Source organism: Charadrius vociferus, unplaced genomic scaffold, assembly GCF_000708025.1.
Source record: "Charadrius vociferus isolate BGI_N301 unplaced genomic scaffold, ASM70802v2 scaffold17, whole genome shotgun sequence".
Lineage (NCBI taxonomy): Eukaryota > Metazoa > Chordata > Aves > Charadriiformes > Charadriidae > Charadrius > Charadrius vociferus.
In genome coordinates this window covers 169,443-191,771 of record NW_009649163.1, presented here as the reverse complement: position 1 = coordinate 191,771, position 22,329 = coordinate 169,443, and the positions used below count along the sequence as shown (strand labels likewise).

The following is a 22,329-nucleotide window of genomic DNA, read 5'->3' as shown; positions in this document are numbered from 1 at the left end:
ATTGGGGTAATTCAGTGCTCCCCAGCCTGCCAGCAGGACGCCAATGTCTCCCCTTGGAAGAACATGAGACTCCTACACTCCAGTATTTTAACGTGCAGATTCTGAAAACAAACTTAGTTACGATTTGACCCATGCGCCTCCCAACTTACGAGGCAGCAATATATTGACATATCCAGCTGACAAGCTCCCAAAGGAAAGGCCAGGTAATAAGCCAGGTCACTTCTTGCCTTAGTGCAAGACTCAAGTTTATTTCTGACACCTGAATAGCTTTTCAAATGCACTTCACCTTTTCATTTCCCTTCTGCCATGAGCTTGTGGCTTTCTGGTGCCTTTCTGAGCAGCTCAATAATTGAACATGGGACACATGACATTACATTGGCACACAACCTGCCAAGTGCCTGTTTCATTTATGAAGACAGACTGGTGGAACTGGGGTAACTAAGAAGACAGCGCACAGCAAACCTCCTGCATCCTGCAGCAGCTCTGCTAGTGATGGCATTCCCTGACAAATTCGGCTCCACGTCAGTGCTCCATGTCCTTACCTAGATTGGAGGACGCTCTGCCTTCAGCAGCTCGGTCCTGCAGGCTCTCAGCGATGTGCAACTGTTCTTCATGGTACTGCTTAGCCCTTTCCAGGTCCTGCATACATCTGGCTGCATGGCCCAAGCCAGCATAAGCTCGCATCTCAATGGCCTTCTCAGCCAGCTCCTGGGCCAACTCCAACACATAGTTGTGGTAGGACATGGCTTTGTCGAAGTTTCTCCGGTAGTGGTACGCACTGCCTAGGTTGCTGTAGGCTCGAGCTTCCTCCCGCTTGTTCCCCAGCTCCTTGGCGATCTTAAGATGTTGTTCATGGCACTGCACCGCATTTTCAAAATCCCCCATTGCAATGTACACTGCTCCCATGTTGCCCAGCTCCCGCGCCTCAGAGAGCTCATCTTTGGACTGCTTTGCAAGGAGGACACACTGCTTGTGGCTAGCCAGTGCGTTTGGGTAGTCCCCAATGGCTGTGTACACGTGGCCCAGACTGCTCAGTGCTGAGGACGCTGCCTGCAGGGATAAGACAGAAAAGGTAAGTACAAGTAAGCATTCACGGAAGCAAGTCAAATGGCCCCACTCCTAGAAACTGAAGCCACAAAAGGCCATTCTGGAGACAGAATGTGACTACCAGCTAGAAAACCTGCTCTCTGCAGTTCTACATCCCTCAGAGCAGCTCAGGCAGAGGCAGCAGGGAATGGGGTTGACTTGGGAGAACAGGGCTAGGATTACCTCTTTCTCTGAAGCGTACAGTGTGTGCATAGCTGTTAGAGGGGAAGGATGGCACTGCAAAAATGCAGAGACCAGTGGGGAAAGAGAGAAAGTGATTGCTGCAGAAAACTGCACTCCAGGACCAGCCTGAGCCGTCTCACAGAGCAGCGCTTCCCCTGTAGGCAGCCACAGCTCAGGTCACCTCTCATGACTACTTACTTTAACACCAAGTCCTGCTTACACATGACATTCACCTGCAGAGAACACTGCAAAACAACACCTGCTGTGTTCCACCCTCCACCCAGTAAGCTCGTGTCAAAGCAACAGACTCCCAAGACCCAGGCTGATGCCAAAGCACTGTCAGAGACCAGCAGCAGAACGTGGAACCTGACATACCCAACGTGGAACCTGACATACCTGCAGGCTGAGCCGGTCTCTTCTTTCCAGGCTAAACAGCTGTTGAATACCTGCTGCTGGAAAACTTACACACTCGCAGCCAGCACCTGGCTGGGAGAAGGGAGATGCCGCTGCTGCTTATCTTGCAGTACCAGTGGGCCAGTGTGCAGTCACCAACATCTCCATGTACATGTGCTTGGCCAATCACACCACGCTCCAAAGAGTGCCGTTCTTACTGTGCAGCATCAGGGTCCTTCTAGTACAACATTGTTTGTTATTGAGCCCCAAAGAACCTTGAGGCTGCAGCAAAGACAACAGTATTTCAGCAGCTGTAGCCTCTGTCCCCTGGGGACATCTTAAATAAATATAGCTGTTTGAAAACCCGAGTTCTTACCACTGAGAAACAGCTGTATTTAACAAGACAAATTATCTGAGAAGCAGATTCTTTTGCCTGCTGCATCTACCAGGACGCGCGCCTTCCCTCCACCTGGCAGAGCCAGAGCGTGCACAGCCGGGCAGCGGGGCAAGCAGCCAGCAACAGGGATGTGCTCCTTCTGCCTCATGCACATCTGCTGCCTCAGCATGGCTGTTCACGCCAAAGCGCTGACCCAGAGTCCTCCATGGGACCTGTGTGTGCGCATTTCTGTTGATACCCAGCTGCTGCTGTGACCCAATTCCACAACAGCCATCTTTTCCAACCCCCCAGAAAGGAGCAGTCAGGGTGAGCGACTGCAGAGAGATCGGTCTGTGCCCCCCCAGCACCCCGGCTCAGGAAAGATCCAGTCCACCCTTCCACCCAAGATGGTGACACAGCACCTCAATACACTTGTCCTTGCTATTTGAAATGGCATAACCTTGTGCTACCAACGAAGAGGCCGCCTCCCCCTTTTCCTGTCCTTGGCTGTGAGCTCCCAGTGCAGCCCTAGGCTACCATTCCTGTCCACGAAGCGGATTCTGAGCTCCCCAATCCCCTGTTCGAATTTCTGTTTCCTAAGAGGCAAGACCTTTGCACTGAGTGGTGTGACGGGGGCAAGAGCAGCTTGACCACACCACCAGGCTGCAGGCAGGTGGGGCCCTTCGGCTGTTCCACTGTCAGGAAGGAAGACACGCTCCTTCTGTTCTTACTCAACCCCTGGAGCCACCCGCATGGCATACTTGTGTTGCATTTTGTTACTCCCCTCTTGCTATGACTTGCCTAATGCAGCTGATACTGGTGCTTTTGTTTAAGGAGCAAGCGCTCGTCACGTTTCTGGGTGCAGTGTCCCCAGTCACAACACCACGAGCTCTCCCATGAAATGGGATTCCATATGGCAAGTGCAAGGCATGCAGCTGAAAGCGCCTCACAGGACATGCCAACCAGCTATCTCCAATGGGAACACCATGGAGCTGGAGAAAGGTTTCAGTGAGATACCACTGATATAGACACCAGACTAACCCCCAGGGAACACAGGATGAGCTGTAAATAGTGAGCTCCTTGCTCTGCATGCATGAGACTCAGACCACAATGTCGCAGCACGGTTCAGACAGCAAGCGGACCTCTGCGGTTAAATTCACCTAAGAATTTGCAGATTCAAGCCCGCCTCTTTTAAGCGTTTTAAACAGCGGCCTCCTCCACACTACAAGTACACAGAAACGCACTCTGACATCAAGGTTGGAGGGAAAACACTTACTTAAATTAAGCAGCTGGAGTAGCTAAGGGATGGCAGTGGCTCCCCATCAGTGCCCAAAGTGGTCACGAGGAACCTCTCCAACCCACCAGCACCACACCAGGGAACCCTGCCACCTTTTCACTGCCAGGTCATACATCTGCTCCCAGGAGCTACCTGAGCTAGAGGGCTTTCCCTCACACTGGGCATTTCCTCCAGACACTCGCCTCGCCTGGATAAACTGGTATATTCCTGCTTGGCTCCCACCTGCAGAATGGCTATGCCCACAGATGCAGGATTTTAATTGCTTTCTCCAAGGCAAATGACTAACCTCTTCCTGGCCACACTGTCTGGCCATCAGATATAAAAAGAAAGCGGATCAGAAAATCTCTTCTACAGGAGTAGAGCTGGCTCAGTGCCTCTCAACTGGAACCACATTTTGCTACTGAAATTGCACCCCTGAAGAAATAAGCCTTTCATGACTTTCAAACACAGTAGCAGAAGAAACCTTTCTAAAGACTATTCTTACTAAAATTATATCATGATTGGAAGAGTAATGCTAAGTCAGGAAGATCTATGGGCCAGAGCAAGAGGCAGAGAGCACAGGTGATAAATTATTTTTGTGATCAGGAGCATTAACAGAGTAATATTTCCACACTGATGAACTGTAAATACGCTGTGCTGATTCAAATTAACAGGGAAACCATCTTTTCTGATACAAGAACCTGAGGTGACAGATTAGCTATTAAACACAATTTATAGGTCACAAGATAGAGAAGTTATAAGGAAGCTCTCCCGTGGCCAGCTCCGTAAATAGCCAAGCTGCATTTGTCCTCCCGGAGGCATCCTTTCAGGCAGCTTAATTATAATGGAAGAACTGCTAGAATTCAAAATGTCTTTATTTTCTTCCACTTAGTGTTGCAGATGAACTTCATTTAGTGCACGGGACAATGCACGCAGAGCAGTGGTGTGGCAGCGACTCAGCCGCCACAGGAAGCCCCGCAGCATCCCCGCAAGCTGTGGTACCGCTCCGCAGGGCAGTGCGGCCGCAAAGCCTGGGGCGCAGTCCCACAGATGGCGAGAGCAGCACTGGATTTCATGCTGCCAATACGTGCTATAATGAACTAGAAATAAGTCGCTTTTGCTGCCGTAATTACCACAGACCAGAGAGAGGAGCAGCTAGCAGCCACTCTTCAGTGACATAGTGACAGGCTGGGGACAAAGCTACTGAACATGCTGCCACGGGGTCAAATGGTTTCTTGGGCTTGGGAGGTGTTTCTCCAACAGCAAGCTCCACAGGTGGTGTGAGAACCAGCTAAACCCTGCAGAAATAAATGATTTAGAGCCTCTGCAGAAGCACAGGCACTTGGCTTACAATATCAGGGACTGAAGCCATATTCACTCCCAAAATCACCTCTGCAGGACACCCTGCAGAGCACTGCCGCCTTCACTTCACTCTACCTCCCACAACTCCTCCTCCCTTTGGACAACTCCATGTCACCAGGTAGACCTGGCACCCAGCCAGAGACCACACGATGGGCGCCCAACAGGACAGCGATGCCCCGGGAAGGGGCCTGGGCCCGGTCCTGCTGAGCGCGGCAGCCGGCCGAGAGGGCCACAGCTCCTCACTCCCGCAGGGCAGGCGGCCGCAGAGGTCCCGGCCCCTCCTTGGCACTGCTGCGACCATCCGGGCAGCGCAGGCGGGACACCAGTGAGGGAAGGTTCTTATCTAAAAGAGGGTCCAAGGGGTTTGCAACCTCACTAGGAAAAAAATGCATACATGCAGACATCTTGCGCAAGCCCAGACCAAAACACCGCGCAGGGCCCATTACAGGCTTCACGGCGTGTGGAAGCTCCCTTCCTCCTGCTGGTGACCAGCACGCTCACTGCCGCATGGCACAAACCAGTAGGCCATTTTGGGCAAAGTTAAAACCCAGCACAAGTAATGAGCAGAACTGATTCAGCAGCCTCTATTAGTTCTGGAAGACAGGCCACCACCACCAGCAGCATTTCTGATATAACTGGGGAGAGAACGGAAACGTCTTTCTGGAAAACAAGGAGTCAGTGAAAACTGGTGTCTCATGGGGCTGCTAAAAAAAAGTGGACATTTATGCGTGCAGATTGCTGAATAAGACGAGCTATGGCAAAGAGCCATCTAGACAGGCTCAGATGACGTTAATGGGCTATGGCCAGGGAAAAGAGGCATAAACGGAAAGCAGCAGAACTCAGACTTTCTGTGCACAAGAGAAATTTGACAGATGCAGAGACTGCTCACACTGTACATGGGAAGAAACCTTTAAGAGGTCTCCTAGACTGGGAAGCGGATCATAGGAAGTCAAGTCTGTGTGGCTGGCAATGTTTATTCTCAGGGCTCCTAATCCCTTTGCCCAACAGCATTTCCAGACTCACACTAAAGACCTAGAATGACGGGTACAAGCTTGGCAACCGTTCTCAGGGCATGCAAAAAGACTTGGCTTACACATCTGAGTGCCCAGGGCCAGACCGTCCAAACCAGGATGTGGGAGGAGGACAAGAGAAGCAGAAAAGAAAAATAAGCAGGAGACGAAATGAGAAATGGAAAGTGAAGGGTAAAGAGCTGACAAGAAATAGTCCAAGTGGATTAGAAAGACAGAGGCTCGGTTGTGGCTCCCGCAGACGGCGAGACAGAGGCAGGAAGGCCACCTCTACCCGCTGACATGGCCTTCACACCAACGCTCCCCACGTGTTTTATTCTGCAGCAGCTTCCACTGTTAACTAATCCAAGTGCTCCAAGAGAAGCACTTCTCGATCATCTTGGAGTCTGCATGAGTGGAGTCTATGGCACTTCTGCCTTCCCTGGGGCTGGTTGTGTGCAGCGTCTCTTCTCCACCAAGATCACTATCAGTACTCTCTATGTGCTTGTGGGGGCAATCAGTGGAAAGACCATGGAGCTTGACATTAAAGCAGTGTTTAGGAACAATTTGGCGATTACATCTGCTGGGAGACACCAATGACTCGCTTCAGGGGGTTAGTAATAGGATTCCAGAAGATAAATTCATCACTGTATACTTAATAAAATCCTCTGCATAACAGGATCCACCGGGAACTCTAAGCGGCTCACACACTGGGCCAACAGGGTAGGGGTATTCCCATATGCACTGCCAGAGGAGTCAAAATGCTGCAGTGAGAGTACAAGGTTGACAGATGTGAAACAGACTCCAGCTGTGCTAGCACGAACCTCTGCTTGGTAACAGGGTGATGGGAGACTACAGCTTCATACCAGTGGGGTTTTGCATCAGCCAACAAAGAAAATCAATGCTTTATATATCTGACAAAGACAAATTTTACAATGGGGGTTGCTTACACCTCCAGTTATGCAATTTATCACTTTAATAGAAAGCAGATTCTTCTGCCACTGAGCAGGCACAGAAGGGAGTTCTGAAAAGGGCTTCTAATTGCTCTCTTTTTCTTTGGAGGAACAGCCAGCTTCGTTTTTTCAGCTGAATAAGGTAGAGTCTGATGTTAAGCAGATAGGCATCACAGAATGACAACTAATAGGGACCTTGTGACTTGGAGAGATATGTTTCTTAGGTATTTCACCCTTGCCAGAGAATGGTTGTTTCCCAATCATGTTACATTTAAACAATTTAAACATTTACATTTAAACATCTACATTTAAACAATTCTTTAACTGATCGTACAGTCTCCTCAAATGAGAACACCGTACAATAATTCTAAAGTGGGCAAGGTGAAAATGCTCTGCGTAGTATCTCACTATACGGCAGGCTTAATCCCCAAAACCAGACACCAACTGGTTGATCAGAGATTGAGCTTTTACAGCCAAGGTGGGGAAAGAACTGGCATGGACTAAGCATTTGTGAAATTCAAAAGCCTCAGTGCAGCACGCCCTTGCATGCTCTTTCTCTCCACTTCCATTCTCCCTCTGGGCATGGGGTAACAGCAGTGCCTGATCCTACACGATGCAGTGGAGCTGTAGCCGTGCATATTCGTAACATCTGTACTCACGACAGTCAGCAGTACGCACTTTTCGAGAGCCAGCATCCCTCCTCACGTGCACACTCTCACTCTTGAATGCAAGCAAAGGTTTCCTGGTTCATTGAGTGTATTTTGGGGGTAGTGAGGGGAAGGCAGCTTCAACAGATAGTTTCTGAACACACACACAGAGAAATACTTTCTGTGTAGGAAGTGCAGAAGTTAGCTTACAGTGATGCAACACTGTGTAAGCATATAAGCTCTTTCTGTATGTAAGTTCTGGTTTATAGGTATGGACGATATAACTGCTGTACATGTAGGCAGGACGGTAGCATAACAGGGGATGAACACTTTCAGGACCTACCAAAACGATCCAGTGGCTGTAAATTGCACTTTATCTCCACTTGTATTAAGCCCCTTTATAATTTCCTCAGAATCCACTGGTATTCCACAACTAGGTCTGAAGATCTACTGATTTATGCATGAACACAAGTTTCCCACCCAAATATAGCAGGTGCCCCATCAACATTCAAAGTTGCCCTTCCCTTCTCCCTCAAAGGCGAGGCTGATCTGCCAGTACCACCTCCAGCTTTTTCCTTTGTGTGGCACACTTTTGAGAATAAGAAAGGAAGCAGCAGGAAATATTCTCCTCCTATACATTATCTGTATAGGGAAAGAAGGAACGGATTTGCTTTTAGGTAATTATTTCATGGAGGAAAAAAATACACTGGAATCAATATCCCTGTCAAAGCCAATTTATTTGTAGGAGGTCTCAGTCTTTTACACAGAAACTACCAAAAATCAAACCCCAAAGAAGCCAAAGCTGTGGAACAGAAGCACTGCTATCTGAGTGTCTGGAAGGAACTCTGTAACTACCATTAACTGAAAGGGAATAACCAGGAATTAATGACACAATAGAAAAACTCAAAATACACAGCAGGAACAGAGCTCCAGTGCCCTCCTGAATAATGGATTAAATCCATAGCTCTGCAGGTCTCAAGGATTTGCTGCTCATGACAGAGGCTGCCATGGGTAGTGCTTACAATCCACTCCCAGCCCTCTCTTTCCTTCCTTGTTCAGGGAAATGACAATGTTCTATAGGACTGATCATTCTTCCTGTTTCATGGCAAAAGAATTACGCAAATTATGCAAATCCAGGCAAACGTGAACAGCACCATGGCTCGACTGTCGGGTTATTCATAGTCAGTCATCTTCCTGAAACCAAAGGCTTCAAAGGGAACGCTGACTTTCAGCTGCTCATTTAGAGATCAAAATAACATTGCTCCAGTGGAAAATCAACGTACTCAATCCCTCCATGATCATTTAGGAGTTAGGTGTCCAGTTCTGCCTAGAAAACTTGTAAACCCAAACTTGGGTTACTCCCCTAACAGAACTGCAAATATTTTTGACCAAGTTTTGCTGGAAGGCAGAAGCAGCAACTAGTCCACCCCAATATCCATTTCTTAGGAGTAAAACTTGTCACTTTCACAGAAAAGGCTGTTCCCGTTCACTGTGCGAGCTGGCGCACCACCACTCCCCGTGCGCAGGCGCACACCCGGGAGGAGCGTGCTTCCTTCCTGGGGTGGGCTCTGCAACACTAAACTCTCATTCCACAAAGAAAAGAAAGTCACGCAAAACACACCAGCCCAGGAACACTACAAAGTAGACCTCAGCATCAAGTCTAAGCATCACTTGGGGCTCACATATCTTTATCCCAAGTAGCCAAACTTTGGTAGCTTTCTGGACATAGTCTAAAAGGCCGCTGCGTCAAAGCTCTTTAAGGAGGACGGCTGACTTGACGTTTTTAGTGATGATGTAAGAAAGGAAGCCCTCATGTGAAACCACAAGCTCCTCTGAGGTGGTGACACTGAGGAGTGACTCATGCCCTGGTCACAGTCAGTCCTGGAAGAGTGAGCCAGCAGTTACAAACTGGGACCTCACAGAACCCAGAGAAGCCCTTTATGCAGGCAAAGGAATCTGTAACTCCTACAGTGGCGTGCTGACCTGTGCCAATCCTAACACTGCTCTTGCTCATAAATCTGGATACCACTTCACTGGAAACTCAATCCGGGAAAGCCTTGGCTGAGGTGGGCCTTCTGAGAACCCAAAGAGCGCCGCTCCCTGAGCTGCAGCTCTTACACAAGTTTTCTGCTTCATTTCTTTTACTGCAATCGGGCGCAGGCCTCAGCAGCGTGCTAGGTTTTGCAGAGACTGTGAGAGGTAAGTAAAACCAGAAGACTGGATTTCTTTCAGCAAAAATCTGTGTGCTGTGGAGGTCAAGTGGGGACATTTAAAGGAGATCCTCAGGAAGTATTACATTTCCCTTTTGAGTCACAAGTCCAAACAAAACAAAGCATATGGCCTTTTAGTGCATTCCCAAATTTCCTGCACTGGTCAGATTTCCCTTCGTTCTGCTTAATCCTATCACATTTGAACCGGACAGACCTGTATGAATCCAGTCAAGCTGACTTTCTCTAAAAAGAGCTGCTAAAGACATAAAGAGAAAGGCAAAGAATTTATGCTCTCTTATACAAATCCAACTACTTCATGCTCAAGCACTGCGGCTGCTCACACCAGTGAACTCATCCTCTCAGACACGCAGGTAATTCAGTCTGAGATGTAATGCAGTGCCAGTGCCCCAGAAGACCCAGAATCCTCAAATGAGCTCATATGGCAAGTGTCTTCCTAGCAGGTGGTGCTCAGCCTTCCTCTCCCCAGGAGAGCAAGCCTTCCTCCAGGGTATGAGGGAGTTTGCCCCGGATCCCTCACGAAGCCGCCTGCAATGAGGCTGAAATCAATGAGGCAACGGGTGGCACCGCACCTATTTAACGAGGGTTTCAATGTGTAGCTACAACACAGTTCAGATTTTTGAGTCCCAGAGGTTAATCAGAGGCCCCTCAAAGACAAGCTGTTCGAAGATTAAGTATACAAGGGAACAATATGAACTGGAAAGTGTATGTCTGTGACTTCGTACGCCCAACAACAGCCAAACACCTGGACCAGACAAAGACTGAACTTCAGTGAACTGAACAATGGTGCAAAAAGTGTCCAGGAAGACATTCTGCAGACTGAGTCAAATCTCTCACAAGTTGTCATTAAGCTGAAATCACAACACCTGCAGAACCTGAGACTTCAAGGGCAGCAGGGGTAAAAATAAAGCTTCTGTCCTGTTAGGAAATCTGGAAAACCAATCTGCCCCACTCCCACCTAACTCTGCACCGGCTGCTTCGCACCCCTCCTTCAGCAGCGCTCTGCAGAGGGATTCAGCACACCTCTGCTACCCTGATCTGCTCAGCCAGGTCCTCCTAGCATGTGGCCCGTATTGAGGTTTCAGTTCTATAAATTAGATCACCCTTAAGTCTAGTACAAAACCAGCAGCTATTCCAGAAGGTGAGGACCAGGGTCTGCAAACACCTCCTCAAAAAGCTGGGAAAGTATCGGTGCCGGTCTCCTGGTAAAGCAAGCAAACTCTCTGGTCCTGCACAGTCCTGAAGATGACAACACTGCTTTCGGCGTAAAGGGCGTATGTCTTATAAAACAAAAAACGCTCAAGCCACAGTGAGTCTCAGCATAGTGACGATCAGGCAGATGTGCTGGGGTGCCCTGTGGAGACCCCCTCCTCCTCAGCTCAGCCTCCTGGCTGATCCCTGGAAGTCCTGCTGGGCCCCTCCACCACTCCAGCTGCCAGCTGGGAAACTTCTGCCAGTCCCGCCAACAGTGCATCTGGACGACAGCACGGTACTGGGAGGGAGACTGAGGGCTGAAGCTGCACACTGGGCAGTGAGCGACTCTTGGCAGCTCCTCCTCCAGTAATAATGAAAATACACATTAAAACCAGCTTGAGATCAGCAAGAAGGCTCTGTGATGCTAGGCTTCGTACAAAGGCTCAGATTAGACAACAACTTGCAAAGGAAAAGTGACCCTTTCTTTCTGTGAGTATCCAGTCCATGAACTGCAAGGGCCCGATCTTTTTACCAGTTTCTGGCTTCTGCGGGTAATTTTCCACTGAGTTCCTAGGAACTGATGCTGGTCTCACCTCTTTGGAGAGCAGAGACGGGGAGCAGTCTTTTGCTTGAGTGGTTAGCAGCCTGATCAACCATTCTGTTGTTTGTAAATCCTGTGTAAAGTGTCATGGGATTTGGAAAGCTGTTTCTCACGCAGAGGCTGAATCAAAAACCAGCTTGTTTCAATTTCTTGAAAGTACATCCAGGACTCAAAAGATCCCCTAAAAGAACCCCAGAGAAAAACAGAAGGCATAATGGAGAAACAAGAGTGAAGAGGTAAACCCAGGCACTAAAAATGTTTATGAATATAGATGCACCACAGTCACCCATTTATCTCGTCGCTGCTTGACCTTTTTGATAAGATACTGGGGTTTTTTGACACAAGAATAGGACACTCCTGTGAAGTTACCATCTCTGCAATACTTCTCTGCACAGTGCTTATGCAATGGGCTGTAGTCTCTCGATGATCTTCTTGTGGTACTAGTAACAAAGAGACACTAATTTCTTAACAAAAGCTCTCCTGTTGTTTTCAATCTCTTCTCTTGAAAAAGCTCAACAAGCGAAAGCTATTTGCTGTTTAACACAGTAGCAGTGGTCACACCCCAAACCTGTCATTCCTGCACTTTATCAGCGGCTGCATTAATCACTAATCTAGATTATCAATTAGCAAAGCCCACCTCCACCTGTTCCTTACTTCTGGAACTCCATCAGATGGGACAAAGCTATAAGGAATACGGTGTATTCTCCTCTTAGTCTTTCCTGTTTGTGTTGCTTCAGGCAGTGGATAATCCACTTCTGGCAGACAACTACATAATAAATTATTTTGAAGCAGTGGCTTCACTACAGAAGAGGGAAAGGGACAGAAAATAGAAAAGCAGAGAAACAAATACCTTCTCTGCTCGTTTTCTGCAAAGCTCTGCACTTACTGCAGCAAGTACTACTTTCGCCTCCACAGCCTGTTTCTGACATCTTAGTCAGCGTTTTCATGCATGACAAATGGCTTTAGCCTGAAGACTCTTTCCAGTTCTCATTTGTGGGGTATTTATATCCTGTCCTCATTTTCCAGACTGTTTGCAAACATAACAAGATAACTGCAGTCGCAAGATTTTCAGATTTTTCCTTTCTGAAAAATCTGGCAGCCCCAGGGACAGACCACCTCTTCATCTGGCCGAGTCCCGCACAAACGCCACGGGCAGAGAAACTGCTGCAGGCTCCCTCAAGCTGCCGCTAAGGAAATAATTTGCTTGTTAGCACTCCATCTGAGACTGATGATAATAAAGCACAAACGAGGAGGCAAGTAACCAGGTGATGATCACTTCAGGATTTTCAGTGAGAAAGAGAGACAAAGTTGGCCCTATTTCTTGAAATAGAATTTCTTGGAGGAGAAATTATATTTTAAAACACCTGAAAGCCACTTGAATGCAATGGAAAAGGATCCCTGCTATGAATGATAACCCATGCAAAGCTGAATTCTGCACAGAATAGAGCAGCACCCAGCCCACTGCTGTGCACCCAAGTAACTGCTGATACATGAACAGAAGGGTAAACAGAAGGGGTTTCTTGGCAGCAGTTAAGAAGCTGCTCGGGAAGAACCGGCAGACACAGAAAGAGCCCATTTCACCATGCAGTATGGAAGGTCTGGGTGTGCTTTCTGTTTTCCCAAAGATGTGCTACAGAAACCAGAACATAATACAAATGAGATTTTGTAAGCACGTTAGCTAACCAGAAGAGTCTTTACCTTACTGCATACATTTGTCAAATTCTCTTAAAAATGATCAACAATTGCAAGAAAAAATCACACAGAGACACAACGTTTTGTTCACATTAAGCTCCGGCTGTGACTGGGAAGTGGAATGGGGTAGGAACAAACCAGCTCATCCCACAGGACACGCGAGAGAGAGGGGCTACAGGACTCCAGCTGGTCTTCAATGAGTTCGTGTCTCATGAAGCCTTCCAGGATGGCCTGAACCATGCCAGGCCAAGAGAACGCACAGCACAGTGTGCTGCCACGCAGCAGAAGCCTCACAGCTCCGATGGGACTGCAAGGACTAAATCAGTAACTACGAACAGCATCCCACCACCTCCTCTCCAGCCTGCACAGGTAAAGGACAGGGAGGTTCACCACCCTCTCTGGAAGCAAAGAGCCAGTGCTTCTGGCTGCTTTGTCATCCCCACAGCACCTTTTTGGTGGATTATCCCAGAATCCCAGCCTGGCGGGGGCTGGAAGGTCCCTCTGGAGCTCCCCCATCCCACCCCCTGCCAGAGCAGGGGCACCTCCAGCAGTGGCACAGGACGGCGTCCAGGTGGGTTTGGGATGGCTCCAGAGGGGGAGACTCCCCCACCTCTCTGGGCAGCCTGTGCCACTGCTCTGCCGCCCTCACAGCAGAGAAGGCCCTCCTCAGGTGGAGATGGAACTGCCGATGGTCACGTTTGTGCCCATTCCCTCTTGTCCTAGTATTCTCTTTCCCAGTTGTTCTCCTGGCCTTCTCCACACAAATACAGGATGCAGCATGTGTAACGACACTGTTGTCAACAGTTCACTACATCACTTAGCTATAGAGACCAAAGTGCCACGTAACTCATTAGCGGAGTCTGAATCAGCCCCAACCCAAACTTAAGTGCTGTTCATCACGTAACTGAACATCACTGCTGGTGAACTGAATTGATCACCAGCAATATGGACACTGAAGAACAAATCAACTGAGAAAATGTTCCATACCACAGAAATATCATTCTTTGCTTCCTGAACGTACATGGCAGTACAGAGACGAGTGCACATCTCTTTGCTATATACCAGCTAGTCCAGGTTTTTGGTGCAGACATGGAAGCTTTACCAGTATCAAGTCAGAAAAATCCTTTTTACAGAACCTCATCACACAGTCTGAACAGTTCCTGCTCAACACACGTACCCTTCGCAGCCACGGGTGTCTCCTGGGGCCTGGCACATACCAGCTGTGCCCGCCCTGAGGGGAAGGACAGACCCCCGCGTGCTCCAAAGGCGCGATGCACAGGCTCCTCTGTCTCGGGGGCCGAGCGGCTGCAACGGGGCTGAGGGGGCTGTTGGCAGTGGGGACAGCAACTCCCCGTGAAGAGACTTGGCTTGCTCCGGGGAGAACTGCGACGACAGAGCTGGGCCACAGCAGAGCAGCACCACTGACTCTGCAAGGACACAGCGCAGCCACGTGCCGCAACGTGCCGGCTGCTCGCTCCCCGGCTGCTAGCTCAGGCACCGGCACTGCGGCGAGGGAAAGCTGTGCTGAGCCGGAGCTCTGCTCCAGCCTCATCTCAGCAACGGGCTGCGGCAGCACGAACCTGGGGGAAGCCTACACAGCTGCGGAAGGAGGATGGATGCCTGACAAGGTAACCAAAAGGGGAACCTGGCCCACAGCTAATGAGCTGCACATGTTCCGATGAGCTCATTCCGCACTGACGTACCCAACGATGGTTTCTCCAGAGAGGAAGGGTTGCACAGGTTCACACTTCCAGCCAAATCTGCAGCACCACTGCAAGCACGGGACCCTCGCAACCGAAACGCAAACAATTGTAATTTCATCTCTGGCGGGAGCCCCGCAGCCACCGGCACGGTCCAAACACAGAAACCATTCTGGGGCATGGGGCAGGCAGCCAGGGAGGCTCTCCACAACTCGGCCAAGCTCTCGTGCCACTCATTCAGGACGCAGTTCAGCTACGGGCACACACAGCCTGGCAAGCGCGAGCCACAGCTGATGCCACCTGGAACCGTTCAGCTTGCAGTGCTGAGGGTGACCAGTTTATGCCTTTGCACAGCCACCTCTGCACAGGGCAGCTCAGGGCACCGCAGGCAAAGTCCAGAGCGCACCGCAGGGCCACACGTGTCGTCTGAAGAATGAAGAGAGTCACTCCTGAAGGACCGTTGTGCCGCTTCTAACTCAGACTGTATTCCAGTCTTTTTCCTTACCTAACTCAGCAGAATAGGTATTTCTAAAATGATTGGCAAGGAACACGGAAAAAAACCCCAACATTCTTTTGCCCTGTACCATAATGCACACAAGGAGTTCAGGCAAAAGGCTAAATACTTACAGATTTGCTATTTACTGAAGATGTGGCTTGTACAGACAAAGCACAGCAGGAAGGACACCTGGAAAGCATTTCCCCTTCCCTTCAGGAAGGGGTAGAAAACCTTGCCTTTACAGAATTTACAGATTTCAGTAGAAAGGAATGATCCATCTTTCCTTCTGCATCTCCTTCTGGAAATAAGAAAGTGAAATTTGATCTTTGACTTGCACAGCCTGACAGTAAGTAGCTGTAGTTTACAAAATGTAGGAGCTTCATTGCTGGCTCAGGCATGCTTTAAAGAGGACTGGGAAAAGCTACTAAAATTGCAAACCTAAATAACCACCAGCGGCTGAGCTGCACACAAAGTATGTTCAGACAGTTGCAGAATCTGCGAATTCCCAACTGAATCCAGACACTGATTATGTCTGTCACATCAATCACATTTCACTAACGCTCCTCCTCCAGAGACGCACAGCAGCTGGTTATCCCCGACAACCTTCCGTCATGACGGTCCTCTGCCGCCAGCAAAGGCCTCTCGTGGCAGTCAGCTCCATGGCAATGCTCTCTCCGCAGTAGGAAGAGGAGCGGAGGAGCGCCTAACTGTCTTCTCGGGTCTCCTGGGCTTTGAGCTCATGGTTTCTCTTTATAATGGGAATTTCTGCATTCTGATGTTTTCCCTACCATGCAAGAACTTTCACAGATATGCAAGAGCAAAGTGACAGAGAAAACCCGCAAAAGCCTGCTTAATAAGCACCTTTCTTCTATGCCACTTAACCACCCAGTTCTAATTATCATCTTCACCATTCCCTTTTCCTGCAAATAGTCAACCTTTTTGAAAAAAACTGCTGAAACTGCAAACATGAACTCTGCCTTACACTCGTAACCATTTTAAAAAAAACATCTTGGGAGTAAAATCTAGTTCATCGGTCTTGCTACCGACCACACTCGCCTGCTGCAGACAATCCCCAGAGCCTCACACGCTCGTGGAGGTACCCAAGCACAGCAGCCATAGAACCATCAGTAAGGAGAGGGCACTGAGCCCCAGCCAGAAATAGCTGCTTCTGGAGGGGAGATCCCTTCAAAATCAGGCCAAGACTGATTGCGGCAAGCTGTTGGGCATCCTGAGTGAGCAGCGGGGCAAGCTGGCGCTGACACAGTCCGTCAGTCTGTCCTCTACTCTCCTCCAGGCCCCACCGCCCGTCCCGCAGTCCTGCTCCCTGAGAGAAGGGGCAGCAGCAAACAGGCTCCAGTCGTTCAGCTGCATCTTCATCCCGGCCCCAGGCAGAGTTTGGGCTGCAAACAATCCCCTTCCCCACCCCGGGCCTCCCGTTCATCCCCACCTGGCGAAGGGCGATGCTGCCTCCTTAACGCAAGGCCCAGTCCAGCTCCAAACGGGACGGCCAGCCAAGACGCAGGAGCTGCCAGCACCCAGTGGCTTTCTGGCAACATCATCCTTCCCAAAAGCTCAGCGCTGGCAATGCACTTTCACGCAAGCATTAATTTTATTATGGTTAGTTTATGATTTTGCCTTACTGCCCTGCTATTTTTGAATGCGGGGCTGTAATAGAAGGCGTCTGACGGCCCAGGAGAGAGGGGAGCTATTACACTGCGGAGTCCCTGCGGCATCGGTGGCCTCTGCAAGACAGGACTGAGGCACAGCCCGTGCGAGGGGTTGGGCACCGAACCCCAGGAGGGGCTCCACAGCTTTCCTTTCCCTTTCCATTTCTGCTTGTCAGTCCTCACAGCTTCAAAAGACTCCCTCAAGTAGTACTCCTCCAAATAAAATGCTTTGGAACACAGGTGCTTCCAAACGGTCATCAAACAGGGCCACTCCAACCCATCCTGAGAGATCACCCACCGTTAGCTCTACCTCGGCACTCCGACCTTACAGAATTCGTAATACACGACAGTTCTGCACACCTGCGGAGCACCTACAGATGAAGAGGCATAGGGACACGGGAGATCAGCGTTCCACGCATTGAAAGCTTTCACCTTTTTTTTGACTCCAGTCTTTCCTCTGATCCTGGCACAGCTTATCAGCTGCACTACCCTTGTCTAAATCACAGCTCGTGATGTGCCAACACACACTACATGGGTTACCTGGTGGCTTTCAGAAGATCAGATTACCTGGTGTTAAAAAAAAGTAATTACTTCAAAAATATAGTACAGGCATAACATTCTGCTTCTCCGTTATTAAAAATGGATAGATTTGTACTGTAACATGACTAACACACACTATCTATCTTATAAACCCCATCTCAAACCTTAATCTTATCATAAACCCCAACAGAGGTAAGACGCAAACTTCTTTTGCCCTGAGGCAGTGCGGACATACCCGTATGAGCCAAAACTATACCCATATGAGCCAAAACTCTGCCTGAGAGCCAACACTCGACTCTGTCCTCCATATCCCCTGGCCAGTTTCTTGCAGCAGAGACAGGGTCAGACTGAGGATTTAGCTGTCACACCTTGAAGCCCCCCATTAAGGAAGCAGGCCAACAAATTTGGAAAAGAAACTCTTAACTTCTGCAATTTATGATTTGAAGGGCACGGCTTCTCTGGCATCCTTAGGTTCTTGAAAGATGAATGACCTTGTAGTACTACTGCTAAGAAGTAATAATGTCTTGCACTGATCAGGTAACAGGCAGTCTAGGAGATTAAATTCACCACCTATTTTGCTGGGAGGTGATCACAGGACACAGATTTTAAGTTCAATGTCAAGTTCAACTCGGTGAGTTATACTACAGATTAACCTGATCCTTTCAGTGTAATCTTGCTTTGCAACCCTGTTCCATCCTATTCACACGTACAAAGTCTTCTATATGAACATGCAGGAATTCATTAGAGTTTATCTTCTATCCGGACTTTAAATAATTACTGAATCTGATCTTCTGCCCCACCCTCTCTCTCTACAAAGCATCAGTTTGATTTATTCCCTGTTTTGAGCAGAGATACCTTCAGTCATTAGCACTTAGCCGCAGTGTCACGGGTGAGTCCTGTCCTGTATATTTAATCCTGAGTGGTTTCTGACTTGGCAGAGGTGACCTCCCTGTTGTAACTCTGTTGGCTGGCAGAAAAATAACTCTTCTATCAGAAATCTTGTACTAGATTGCAGGCCTCAGCCCTCTCTGAGGAGAAACTCACAGACTGCTTCTGATGCTCATCAGAGCCAGCTCCTGTGACACGCAAACGACAATGAGCCAAAATACTCTAACCCCAGTCTTCCCTCTTAACACAGCCTGTCACTCTTCTCCTGCACATCACGAGTACCTCGGCTGCTGGTTTAGGGAACCTCTCTTTGTGAAACCCCCAGACCTTTCATGGGCACTATGTAAAAACTGGAAAAAAGAACAGCAGCCCAAGCTACCCGTACGCATTTTCCTCAGCACATTAACCAACAGACAATGTGCACTGACATTTTATTAACAGAAAGTATGGAATACGTCAGAAGAACGTGAGGCTACTGATGGTGTAGGACAGGGCTGTAACGCTTTATCCATGCATCGTCAAGCAGCAAAGAGACCAAGTCAACATTTCGCTCCACCGTAGCCATGCCGGCTTAAAGAGCTGATCCTCTCGGCCCTCTTCAGAAGCACTAACCCCGGAGCCGGAGAGCATGCCATTCTTTCAGGACAGGAGTGGTCAAACTCCACCAGCCTGCAGCTGGCTTGGAACAAGAAGGAAAAGACAAGCCTGTACATAGGGACACCACCAGCCTAAGGGTGTTTTATGTCCACCTCTGTGCATGAATTAAGTGGGTCTTAGTCGGAGCTAGCGCTAATGGAGCTGCCCAAAGATGAACTTCCCAACGCAGGCACACCCACAGCACTACGGTCCCGCCAGCCACCAGTCCCTGTGGTTGCTCCCTGTTCAAACGAGCTGCACAGCGTCCCCCTCACTTCAGAAGGTATGGTCAAACTTTGTGCTGTCTACCTAGGGGCCGTAAAGACACAGTTCAGTGACACCCACACTGCCACCAGCGGCACGGCTGAAGCATGGATAGGTAAATCCATATCAGCTTCATTTCAGCCAGTACAGGAGACATCGTTGTAAGAGGAGCAGAAGCACAGACTTCATGGGGATTCTCAACTTGAGTGCATTCCCAGGGTCTGCAGCAGGGCAGCGCAGCCCACGCTGAAACCTGCTCTGCTTCATCTTCACAGAGACATCACAGACTACCAAGCTGCGCTGCTGTTTCCTCTTTAACTGCATCTGAACGATCTCAGAGCTGAACTTCACACTCCCCTCCATCAGCAGAGAGATAACTGTCCTGCTAGATGCTCCTGCTTACCTTCCCCTCTTCTACTGCACCTCCCCTCTGTCATCATCCCTTTTAGGATGGTATGCTACTGATCACAGTGACCATCTGCAAAGCTCCACAGGAGCCAAACAATGCTCAGAAAGAAAGACCGAATCCCTTATGATTTCTAGTTTCCTGAATCAACTGTACCTTTAAGTCTGCTAATTCTTTCAGAAACAATCTCACAGAATTAGCTCATCTGAATTTCTTGACCAGCTGCTGCAGCTGGTCAAAAAAATCCAACCCATCACTTAACTGTGATGGAAAGCATTGAAATGACGCTGGCAATGGCTACGTCACGGTGCCATTACAGCAGCTTGCCCAGAAACAGTCTTCTTTCTTGCCTGCATAGACCAAAAACGTGTGTATGTTCAACACCCCAAGGCCTCTCTTGGAGACACCAGAGGTATGACAAATCCTACTTCTGCTCCTCTCTTTCTCTGGGCACAAATACCACAGAACAGCCCAAACTTTTCCCTGCACTGTGACTGCAAAGAGTGGGTGACCCATCTGGACCCGGTGTGGTACGGTGCCTGTAACAGGAGCTGCACAGACACCCTGTGCCGGGGAGAGAAAAACGTTTAAAATCTTCGGTCTACCTGAGCAGCTTCTAAGATTCCCCGCTCAGCTGACAAAGTCTCCCTTCTCCAGGCGTGCACGGGGGACAGGTCTGAGTGCTACAGCCAGACCCTCTGCGCCTCCCCCATGGCTTTCACCCACGCCATCCAGCAGAACCTCCTGGTACAAACGTTTGCTTCAGCAGCCTCAAACGCAGCGCTCCGTCCGAGGGTAGCAGTCTCCCGTACAAAGGAGCACTTTTTACCTTCTAAGCCAATTCTCTGTACAGTTGGTGGTAAAACAATTACCTCATTACAGTCGCACACCAAATTCCCTTCTGGTGGAATTCACATCAGCACTACTGCAACTTTATAACATTTGCATTATAAAAATGTCTGCAGAGCAGGCCAAGAAAAACAGCTTTTTGTTCAGAGGAAGCTCTGTGGTCAAGATGATGTCATCAGAAAGCGCCAAATTAATTTCCTGTGGTTACATCCTACAGGAAATCCAAGAAGCTCAGCTTTCTTGCTAAACCAAGTAGTCATTTGTTGTCAATAACTGTTAATTATGTGCCCAGATGTGTCATAAACTAAGAACTACCCCGATTAGCCTTCGCTCCCTGGATTCCTCCCAGATCGATCGTTGGGATCTGTTTAGATCAGCAGCTGAAGTCAGTGAAACGCACCAGCCCTCGTGCCCCCGGACCAGCCCCAGGGCTCGGGGCACGGCGGCCGCTGCGCTTGCACCACACCAGCCTAGACAGTTTCGGGCTCTTTCCTTCAGCGCCCTCCCCGCATCGGGGGTCTGCGCCGAGAGAAACACCGCGGAGGAGGAGCAGCTACCTAGACTGGACTCTTAGCAGGAATAGGGACCCCTCATCAAGAAAGCTATAAAAACAACGATGAGTAACAGCTTTTCTGCTCTGCGTGAACAGAAACAAGGAAATCAGGAGTGATTCGGGAGGTTTTCCAGCTGGTAAAATCATCACGAGAATGTCTAGCAGGTCCCTCCCCCAGCCACAGTCCTTCCACAACCTACTGAAAGACGCATCTCTCCAAGGCTTACTTGATATTTAAATTATAAAATAACACTTTGGTAAAGCATTTAGCTAATTCAAATGGATCTTTTCAATGACTTATCAGTGGGAAACTGATCCCGCCCAGTTTTCAGATCTCCCCGAAACTACTTGCATTTATACGAATTCACACCTGCCCCGCTGCCTTCACCTGGCACGCAACCCACAAGCCCTCCGTTTTCCCATTCACAGCAGAGGGGAATCCACTGAGGGGGAATAGCTTTAGTATCTGTAACTTGCACTAAAATTACGATTCTGTCCGTACGGTGAACTTTCGGTAGGGATCTCTTGGGACAGACTCGTCAGTCCACGTAACATGCTTCCCTGGCCTGGCAGGGAGCCCAGCGCAACACCTCGAGAGCGGAACGGTAAACGGTCAGGGCAGATCAGATCCAGTCCAAGCAACCCTTACATCTTATACAACGATGTATTTTCAGGTTTGCATGGATTCTTTTCCTTTCCACTGCTTTTCAAACAAAGCATATTTTATGTGAACACTCGAGACAGGGAGCAAGCTCATTACTTGTCTGGGAAAGGCACAGCATAGGACGCACCCTAACGGAGTTTGAATCAGTAGCACCTGTATCACAGGGAAAACAAGAGCTGAGGACAGCCAGGGCTCAACTGCAGAGATGTTGTATTGACACCTGCTCGGCAGCAGCTTCAACCCTCGGTGCCCACAGCCTACGCACTGCGGGCACAGCGCACGGGAAGGGACAGCAGGGCAGAACGACGTGCTCAGAGCCACATGGAGACCAGAGGCAGGGGGAGGCAAAAGGACACACCAAGCATCCTGCCACTCTCACTCACATACTGTACCTACCATACAACCAATTTCCGTAACAAAAGGGAAGTGAACGGCTGGGAAGAGAAATCACGTAGCTTCCAAATTCTCAGAATAATGGGGCAGACAGAAAAGGCTTCTTGACATGTTTGTATCAGTGCTGCCTCCCAATTAAGTCTATTTAATAAACTTCCTACCTCTCTGTCCTTGAGTTTCATGGCGAGCACCAGCTGATGTCTGTGGTTAGTGAGGGCCTCCCGGTAATTTCCTTTGGAGAAGAATGCGGAGCCCAGATTTCCATGAGCTCGGCA

General features: G+C 49.2%; 1 protein-coding gene across 1 annotated transcript in view; it reads right to left on the bottom strand.

Annotated features, from left to right (window-relative positions):
* Nucleotides 1-22,329, bottom strand: part of TTC28 (tetratricopeptide repeat domain 28) — a 166,290-nt gene that overhangs the window by 46,364 nt on the left and 97,597 nt on the right. Inside the window, exons 5-6 of the mRNA XM_009888375.1 lie at nt 22,216-22,329; nt 543-1,050 (exon numbers count right to left, since the gene is read on the bottom strand). Of these exons, the coding sequence (XP_009886677.1) occupies nt 543-1,050; nt 22,216-22,329 (622 nt within the window). The remainder of the gene's footprint in view (nt 1-542; nt 1,051-22,215) is intronic.